The 10501-nt window shown below is 44.3% G+C and overlaps 1 protein-coding gene across 1 annotated transcript; it reads right to left on the minus strand.

Moving 5' to 3' along the window:
• Window positions 1-1549: 1549 nt before the first annotated feature.
• Window positions 1550-4204, minus strand: LOC4326735 (mitochondrial arginine transporter BAC2). The gene is made up of 2 exons (XM_015774683.3): window positions 3602-4204; window positions 1550-2506 (listed from the first exon to the last, which is right to left on the minus strand). The coding sequence occupies exons 1-2, from the start codon at window positions 3872-3874 to the stop codon at window positions 1811-1813; spliced, it is 969 nt and encodes a 322-aa protein (XP_015630169.1). The 5' UTR covers window positions 3875-4204; the 3' UTR covers window positions 1550-1810.
• Between the last annotated feature and the right edge of the window lie 6297 nt (window positions 4205-10501).

Below are 10501 nucleotides of genomic sequence, written 5' to 3' on the forward strand. Positions count from 1 at the left end.
CCAACCTTTTACAAGAAGTCCTACTCCCCTAGGAAACCTTCTCGTGCAAGAAAAAGAACTTTACAAACTCAATTGTACCAAATTTGGACTCCCTCCAAATTCGACTCCACATCCCACATACACACAATGGGTAGTCGAGATTTTTGTGAGGAGTGTTGTTGCACTTTGTAAACACAGAGAGAAATAATAAAGTTTCAATCTACTTTGAGGTATCTTCAATTTGTGTTTGTTCGGGTGCGGTGGTCCAACCAGCAGGACACCGACGGTCAGACCGGTGGCATCGCTTCGGTCAGACCGGCGACCGCGACAGAAGGCAACGACGCTTCAGGACGGTCAGACCGGGAGATCAACTCCGGTCAGATCACGCTGTTAGAACGGCAGACCTACTTCGGTCAGACCGACATCCGTCGATTACTAAAAGTTTTGGTTTTGGGTATTACAACCATTCAACCTCCCCCCCTCCCCCGCGCGCACGCAAGGGTTGGCTTAGTTATTGTTGTTCGATCCTAGTAACTGACGTTGTATAAAAAGGGATGGAGGTAATTACATAATGTCTTCCCAAGATTATCTCATATGGAGTGTGCTTTACAGACTATGCTGATGTTCGATACACCACTTATTTGTGACATCATACAAGGATATGAGATTTCACAAAGATTATATGATCTAACAACCTCATCTTTTGGCTTATGCTTATGCTTATAAGTCAAAATTTGAATTTTCAACCTTAAATATGGAGTTGATTTTGGAGTTTTTTCATCGTAGTTTATTTTTCAGCTTTTGCTTTTAGATCATTAAGAACACGTATATAAAATTTTTATTTACAAATTATTTTTTCTTTTGCAAATATGCCTCGATGGAGTCCTAAGTCTTGAGAATATGATATAGAATATGATCTTGTCTGATTCTGCGAATCTTCAGAAATAGGTGAATCCATGTTGAAGATATGGACAAGGACAAAATTCCATGACAATTGGCAAAGCAATCAGTTAGCACGGCTGTATCTTTCTCACTTGGCTTAGCTTTCTCCAGGGATCTGGGACCTCAAATCAAATCAAACCAACTGGATTCCTTTTGGAATCAGGATCTAGACCTGGTTGGGTGGAGTAAGATAGCCTGCAATTTCGCCAATCGTAAGCAGAAAAAGATTACACATAAATGGTAATTTCATATCCACGAGTGCTCCCAAGAAAAGAGTCTACCTTTTGCCTTCCTCTTGTTCATTGAGGTAGCTGCTGAAAGCAACCTTTTTCTTGTCTTGATTGAAAACACCTCACAAAGTCACAAGACCATTGTTTTGTATTGGGATTCTCCTCCTTTTCCTGTAGAAGTAAAAAAATCAAACGGGAAACTGAAAATAATGTGCATCTTTGAGCTTTTGGAGATCCACAGAGGATAAAAAAGAAGCATATTTCTAAGGGTTTAGAAATGTGAATTAGCAAAAGGGTATTTGTTTATTTGTCTGAACTGAGAAAAAAAAACTACACAACAGAGTAAACTTTTTTTTTTAGGAAAAACAACAGAGTAAACATGGAATCCCAGCAAGACAAGAAGATTAATTTTAGTCTTTACTGTCTCAAACAATGTTATTATATCTGTAATAGCAGTACACCAGAAAAAGTTTTCCCTAGACAATTGGGGATTGATCATCATCATCATTTGGCAAACCTATAATGCCAATCTACACGAACTCTGCAGCAACGATGCTTTCTCTGAAAATCTCATCTTCTTGCGACGCTACGAGCCTCGGAAATGCTGCCAATGAATACTAGTCTATGTACAACCCCTGCAGTCTCGCCGTCTCGGTGATTCAGTTCTCCTCCATGACCAGCCTCTGGTCGTTGCTGCTGCTAGCCAAGAACCGGAGTGCCAGCTCGTAGGCAGAGAAGATGGCGCCGTTGACGACGAACGCCCGCGCGACGGCGGTGCCGAGGCCGCGCCACAGCACGGGGAGCCCTTCCTCCCTGACGCTCCGCCGGAAGCAGTCGGCGATGCCACGGTACCTCGGCGGGTAGCCCTGCGCCTGCAGCCGCGACTTCACCACGTCGAGCGGGTAGCAGCAGACCCAGCTGGCGACGCCGGCGAGGCCGCCGGAGACGAGCATGGTGGCGAGGCTCTCCTGCTCCCCGCCGTGGCCGCGGCACCCCGGGTGCAGCCGCTCCCGCGCGTACTCGTACGTCCAGAAGTACACGCCGTGCGCCGGCGCGTCCCGGAGCGCGGTCACCGCGAGGCCGCGGTATATGCCGCGGACGCCCTCCTTCCGCAGGATGTCGCGCGCCATGTCCACGGGCCCGTGGTGGTCGCCGGGCCGGCGGTGCTTCTGCCCGGCCGCCTCCAGCTGCAGCCTGATCTTGACGAGCTCGACGGGGGACAGGATCAGCGTCTGCAGCGCCCCGGTGCCGACGCCGGCGAGCGCCACGCTGGTGTACGACGGTGGCTCCGACATGGAGCTCGGTTGATCGATCGACCGCGACAGGATCGCGAAGACTTGGAAGACCATTGCATTCTGCAACAGAAAAATAAAAAGAATTGAGGACATCCTTGAACAACAAAAAACCATCAGGTCAACAAGATTCTCGCTTCACAAAATTTTGGAAAAAAAAATCATAAAAAAGGACTTTGGCCTAATGTTTGGCAACATCAAGAGACACGAAACGTAAGCATTGTCAGCGTACGTTGCTGCCTTTATTGGCTACGCACAGCTGCATAATGCAGAGGCCACACCATGTGAGCAGCCTGAAATGAGGAGGTGGCAACTGGCAAGAGTACTACACAGAACTACTGAAGCAAACATGTGAATATGTTTCTCTCTCCAAAAAAGAAAAAAAAACACGTGAATGATACTTCCTCCGTTTCACAATGTAAATCATTCTAGCATTTTCCACATTCATATTGATATTAACGAATCTAGATAGATATATATGTCTAAATTCATTAAAATCAATATGAATATGGAAAATGCTAGAATGACTTATACTGTGAAACGGAGGGAGTATGTGAGAGGCAGGCCCATCATCTTTTTGCTCAGCTAAGTATCCAGCCAGAAATTAATTCTCTTGGATCTATCTACCCTGATTACACAAATGGGCTGAGCGATCAGTGCAAGCAATCTCACCAAAGCTACCCCTACAAAACTTGCAAGAATTGTGCGTATCCAGCAGAGAAGCTTCTAGTAGTTACATGTTTGATTACTGTGTGTGGTTGTGTTTTGCCATTACTATCCTACAAGAACAGGAGGTGGCAAAAATTGCAACCAGTTTCCGAACGCGACAAGCAAGGGAAATGGCTATGAGGCTATCTAGTCATTTCACCGTCAATGTAGAGCCGTAATTAAATGGCTAGCTCATCAGCTAGTCACAGTTTTTGTCATTGATGGTGATGTCAAGCGTTTGTTTGAACAAAATTTCTCTTCATAAAAGGACTTTTTTATAGTAAAAAAAAGGATAGTAGATTGGAACAGCTGTAGGTAGAAATGTCAGGTTCAAAGAAAGCAAGAAGAAAAGGAGGAAGACGTATCAAAATACTCCTGGGATTCATAACTCCGAACAGGTCGCGTGCGAGCTCATCACGGGGGGTGGGGGGAAAGCGATCTGCTGCTCACCTGGAACGCGACGGAGGCGAGCGGCGCGCCCATGCCACGGTAGAGCGCGGAGGGGCCCTCGGCGCGGAGGATGCCGCGGAGCAGCGAGGCGGCGGACGCGGGGCGCCCCGGCGCGGCGGTGATCCCGGGGCTGGCGGGCGGCGGCGGCTGCTGCAGGCGGATGCGGAGCGTGTCGAGCGGGTGTCCCGCCAGCACCCCGGCCATGCCCCCGACTCCCCCCGCCACGAACTCCTTCCCCCAGCTGCTCGCCAAGAACTCCGGCCAGAACTCCATCGACACCAACCGAAACCAACAACGACCATCCAAGAACGGGAGACCCGCCGCCTTGCCTCTGCACGGGGATATCGAACGGAACAAGAAGAAGAAGAAGGCGTTCTTGACTCGTTTCAACGCCAAAGAAAACCGCGCGCGGGGGATGGGAGGGAGGAGAAGGCGGCGGTGGCACGGACGGCGAGGAGGGGGATCGCCGGATCGGGGGGGGGGGGGGGGGTGGGGGGGGGGGAGGGGCGCGGTATTTGTGGGCGCGCGCGGTGGGATTGGCGCGAAGGAAACGGCCAAGCGCTCTTTTCCCGAGAGCGGCGTGGGGCCCGCGTGGACAGTGCTAGACTGCTGGTAATACGTGAGTACTCCTGCTCCTCCTCCAATCTGTTACGGCTTGCGTAGGATGGAGCTGCTTGTGCTAGCTGTTCGGCAGCAAATTCGGTGACGATGGTCGCATCTCGCATAGTCGCACGTAGTAGCAGGTACTCCCTCCGTAAAAAAACGAAAAAACGCCAACCTTAGTTATGTTCAGATTATTTGTTTTAGAAAATGTCCTATTTATACTAAGGTTAGTTTTTTGACGGAGGAAGTAAGTATTTACGCTCTTGCCAAATCAAGTTTATTGGGGGAGGGGAGATTTTGTTTGCATTGTCAGTACTTCAGTTTATTATCAAACCAACTCGAGCAAATCTGATCAGGTTTACATCATCTATCATAATATGGTACTATTACACACTGGTATATGAGTTAGGCCTGGTTTATATCTTAATTTTTTCTTCAAACTTTTAATTTTTCCATCGCATCAAAACTTTTCTACACACAAACTTCCAACTTATCCGTCACATCGTTCTAATTTCAATCAAACTTACATTTTTGACGTGAACTAAACACACCCATAATGATATTATAATAGAAGATTCTCAGTTCCTCACCCTATCCGATCTCGCGTGATTACTCTAGTAAGGCCATGTTTAGATCCTCCAAAATTTTGTAGCACTTTTTGTCATTTTAGATCTAAACACTTGTAGCAAAAGTTGGCAATTTGGCATTTGGCATTTGCTAGTCCATAGTAGCAAATTGTGCCAAAAAGTGCTTTGGGACCACTCCCTCTCTCTTTCTCTCTCTCACTTTAGTGCTAGAATGGCAAAACTTTAACATGCATCTAAACACCAACTAGTACTTTTGCAATGCTAAAACTTTTGCCACTAAAACTTTTGCCATTTGTCATTTGCCATTCCAAATGGATCTAAACAGGCCCTAACTAACCTTGGCTTCTTCAGGTGCATGATATGCAGGGTTAGAATTTAGTGAGCATTAATGTGGTGTACACGAATTTATAGTGAGCATTAATGGAGTAGCAGATTTACTCCAAACAAATAAACGAGTCGATCATCGGTGCTTTGATCAGCAGAGAGTATATCATCGATCGGCTCTTCGCCCCGGGATTGGGTAGGAAACCGGGCGGCAAAATCACGTGCCAGTTTCGCTACGTCCACGTCTCACGGAGGCACGTGTATCCCGCGGGCCTAACCAACCATCTAATCTACTCCTACACACGCCACAGGTCGTTTCACCGCCACACCCACGACCGCGTGTGGTGCGTGCGAGTTGCGACGCTCCACCGATCGAACGGACGAGAGGGGCAACAAAAGAACGTCGCCGGTTGGTCGTCGTCTCGTCGCGGCCGCGGCCGCGGCCCTCGGCCGGTCTCTCTCGTGGTCTCGTGGAGAACGAACACGATGGAGAAATGTCGTGGAGGGAGGACGTACGGTTCATGGGTACACGTACTGCTCTCTCTGTATGTTTCGTACTTCCGCAAGGACTAGACCGCGAGTGACTTGGCGAGTTGGGCCTCGATCGACATGAAAAGGTCTATGAGGAAGCGGGAACTGCACATGTATTGGCCGGCTAGGTGATGGTGACGCCGCGCGTAGACGGCGTTTTCCGGACGGAGCCATGTTCGATCGATCACGCAAGGGATGTTGAGAGCATGGTTGTGTTTGATCGCCCATGATTGGGGCCCGGTTTCGTGTAGCGTTTGGCCAACCCATCATGTGTTTGCCACGCGTATGCTCCCTCGGGTCGGAAAGAAAGACGTAAATTGTTTTGGATCTCTCGGTATCAACATTATATATCAAGGGCGGAACTGCCCATTGGGCAGCATGGGGGCGGTCGGCCAGCTACGGCCCGCGTCGCCCCAACCCCCCACACCCCCTTGGGCCATATCTATTCACAAATTGCCAAATTGGCCCATAAGTAGAAAGCCCATCAGTGTCCAATTCACCTTCTGTCTCGCTACCCCACGCGCGACGTTTAGTTTCTCCACGCATCGCCCGCTCGCCGAGAGAGACAGAAGCCGAGACGTCGACTTACTCCGTCTCCGCGCCAGGCGCCACGCGCAGCGACACCTGCAGGCCGCCACCGCCGGCCGCCGCACACGGCGCGCACCGCAGAGGACGAGACGACGACGCCTAGCTGCCGCCGCCCGCCGTCCGGCGCCCTAGCGAGCAGCGATGGCCGATGGCCGACGGCCGGCCGCCCGGCCCGATGCCGCTCGCAGCCGGCCAGGCCACCGCCCGCCAGCGCCAAGGTCCACCAGCGCCAAGGCCTCCTCTAGTCCTCCTGACCTCCCCGCGAGTCACGACCTGCCGTCTGCTGACCTCGCCTCCTGCTCGGGCAGCTCGACGCCAGCCGCTGGCGCTAGCGAATCAGGCAAGCAATGTCTCAGGCTCTCACTCCTCTCAGTGAATCAACAAACAAATCACTAAATCAATGTCTCACTCTCACTGTCTCAGCCGGTAGGGGGAGCACAGAGTAGCAAAAGCCATGGGTGACCGGCGAATAGAGTTGCCTAAGCCTTCTAGATAGAAGGGCTTAGTGTTTTATTGCCGGTATGTCTTCTCATATATTTATCTTTTTTAAATATATCTATCAACAATGCTTTATGAGTCTTTTGGTGTATGATGAATATTATTGCTTTGTTTTAAAATTGTTTTGTTTGCCTTAATTATAGTATATAGGTATATAGGTATATAGGATATGGTATTAGTTGCGTTTAGTGTCCTTATGAAACGAATATCTCCGCCCCATCATGCTTTTAATCCTGCGTCCGCCACTGTTATATATACCATTTCATGATATTTGTCATTTTGCGTTCGCGAAAAAAATATGATATTAGTCATTTGACATTTCGGAATTGTAAAACCGAATGAATTATCCTCCGAAAATTTCAAAGACAATATCGATCATATGTGACGCACGCGTGATGATGTTTTAGCCATGTGTTAATCTAGTCATCAAGCTAAGGAGATAATGCTTTTAAAAAGTATAATTGGGCCCACATGTTATCCACTACTTCATCTTTTTCCTCGCCTCTCTTTCGCACGCACGCACTCCGCCTAGAGCTACACCCCTCTTCGCCACGGTTGCGACAACGACAAAGACGGTGGTAAGGCGGCTGCAACAACGAGAGAAGCCCCCCTCTCTCTATGCCGGCACCAAGGAGGCTACATTTGACCGACACAAGCCAGACGTCACTAGACCCTAGGGCAAAGCTGTCAGAGTAGGGAGATGAGGAGGCTCGATAGCCGATGAGGAGGCCTCCATTGGTGATAGGGGGTCGAACTCGCCGCCACCAAGTATGCTAGGAAGGCAAGATTGAAGGAGGCCATGCATGAGCTGGGATCACGAGGGCGGACTGAATGGACGAGGTAGTGGGTCAAACGTACACTAACATGAATATTGTATTCAGTGGTAGAGCCAGAAATTATACAAGACTAGGACTTACTATAGATATAACTCAACTAATGGAGTGTTAGTTTTCTAAAAAAAATACATGGTGAAATAAGAAATTTTAAGCAAGTTTTTGGAGGCAGGCCTAGGGCTCCACCCCTGATAGCATCTGCATATGATGGATTGAGATGGTTCCACTCTTATAAGACAAAAAAAGATATAACTTTCCAATAAAATTATACCTACTACCATAGTTATATGGATGTACAGCTAACGTTATATTCCATCGGTTCTAAAATATAAGCATTTTTCATGAATATAAACAATTAATGCTTAATCCCTCAAGATTAATTGACAAAAATGTTTATATGTCTAGATTATATCAATAATTACTTATATTTTGAAATAGGTATAGTATTAAACTACAGTGTTGATAAAAGATACTCATTTAGAATGCAGGATTCTAAAGACACATGGATAGAAAAAATACAGGATTGAAATGTCATAGTTTAAGGAATCCTCTAGATATATAAAATACACGAATAATTCAAACATGTCATTTGGTTGCTTCAAAGAAAAAGTGCATAGGAATTTCGAGAGAGGTAGACACAACAGATTCCCATAAGGTTGGATTTCATGTTAGAAATTCTTTGAATTTCCTATAAATTGAAAAAATCCATATAAATTTCAAAGAAATTTGGTGGTTCAATATCAATGGAGCGTATAGGAAAAGTCTCGCACATTTAAAATTCATCCAAATATCCTAGTTCCAAATGAGCCCTTATAATTTAAATTTTACTGTAAACAAGTGCCAAGCCCATTATAAAGCCATATATAGATCTCAAAGACCAAATAATTAAATTTTACAGTAATCTTGATCTTAATTAGTCTTGGTGTTTGAAATTAATTAAGATGAAGATTAAGTGGGTGTTTGGTTCATGCCCACATTTTGCCACGCCAAATTTTTGGCTATCATAGTTTTTAGGCATGTGTTTGATTCACTATAACACTTGTGGCTTGCCACAGTTTTTCAATAGCATGTCCCACACGTCGTATACTCAAATTTCTTGTCAACTTTGACACATTTTGTGACTACCACAAGTAGCCTAACCTTAGTTGTGGTGGTAAAGTGTGGCCAACAACCATACACACCATAAGTTGGGTCACGTAAAATGAGAAAACCATTAGCATATGATTAATTAAGATTTAATTATTACAAACTTGACTAATGAATATGTTTGATATTTTAAAGCAATATTTATATAGAAAATTTTCGCACGAAACATACTATTTAATAATTTGAAAAACGCACTAACGGAAACCAAGGTAAAATATGATTCTTAATAAGAAAATAATAGGGGCAGGTGGAACCTGTCTACCTGATTTTAAATCTTACATTTGGTACATGTGCTCGTATTTACGGTTAATTATTTATTCACTGGCAGACGACTTCTCCATTGACAACGAGATATCCATAATGACTTTGTTAATATCAATATATGCTGATTCGATGGCCAAGGTGTATATTTGTGTGTCCATAGGATGATAGGAGTGAGAGAGCGAAATGTTTGAGAGCGTTCGGTTTATATGTTTTTTCTTAAAAAAAAGTCACAAACATTACTTATACCTGCTATACTCTCTCAGATCCCAATCGATCATCACATTACATGAGTACATAAAAAACAAGCAAAACCAACCTGTACAACATGTGCTATGGTAACAATCTCAATACATGCACAATTATCACTATTTTCTAACCAATAACAAGCAAAGATATTACATGTTGGTTTATTACTGGTTGTATGTATGGATGCATGTCCCAATGTCCTTTTACTTTCCATTTCCATATACAGATAATATATGGATTTAGAGAATGTATACTAATATGATAATTATTTGAAAATAAACTTAAAGAAACTATAGGATGATTAATTGAAAATGGATGGACTATGTACTTACCCCCTCCGTTTTATATTATAAGTTGTTTTAACTTTGGTCAAAGTCAAACTACTTCAAATTTAACTAAGTTGACAAATATAGCAATATTTACAACACCAAATTAGTTTTATTAAAAAGTAAATTGCATCCACGGTACAAACAACTTGGCGGGTGGATGCGATATAGTGCAAGATATTGAGAATTGAACGTTCGAGTGCAACAACATAACATATGGGTGTGTTCTAGTACAATAACTTGACAATTTAGTATTTTGGTGCATAAACTTAGCTAAGCATATGCTAGATGAGTTTTTTTTACGATGTCAATATGCCATTACATAGCAATCCTACGGATATTACCTTATAATATTGAATTTAATCTTTAAGAATTATACTGCACATCCAATTACCTTTAAGAATTTTTGTTTTCTTCACCTTCCTAAATCTCAACCGAAATATAATAATTTATATATCCAATTTAATTGACTTTCAATTATTAGTTATTAGGATAAAAATATAAATATGCTTATATAAAAATCCATGCTAGTATACTGTCAAAATAAGTACTTAAAAGTTGAATATGTATAAAAAAGTGCTCCAACTAATTAAGTTGTTGCATAACTTCTTAACTTATTGTATCAAAATCGTACATATCTTGCAAGTTGTTGCATTTATGCAATCACTTATAAAGTTCCTGTACCAAATTACACTTAGGAGTAGTTGTCAAGTTGTTGCATTAGCATACTCATTTCTCAAGTTCTTGCATCAAATTGCACCCACATGCCAAGTTGATATATAGTGGGTGCAAATTACTCTTTATTAAATCTATAATTCAAATTGGTTTAAATTTGACCAAAGTCAAAACAACCTATAATCTGAAACGGAGGGAGTATACTGCATAAGCATATAGGAGCACGAAAATACCAAACTTGTTTAGGGATCCTTTGAATCACAAGAATGACAAAAACGG

Source organism: Oryza sativa, chromosome 1, assembly GCF_034140825.1.
Source record: "Oryza sativa Japonica Group chromosome 1, ASM3414082v1".
NCBI classification, from domain to species: domain Eukaryota; kingdom Viridiplantae; phylum Streptophyta; class Magnoliopsida; order Poales; family Poaceae; genus Oryza; species Oryza sativa.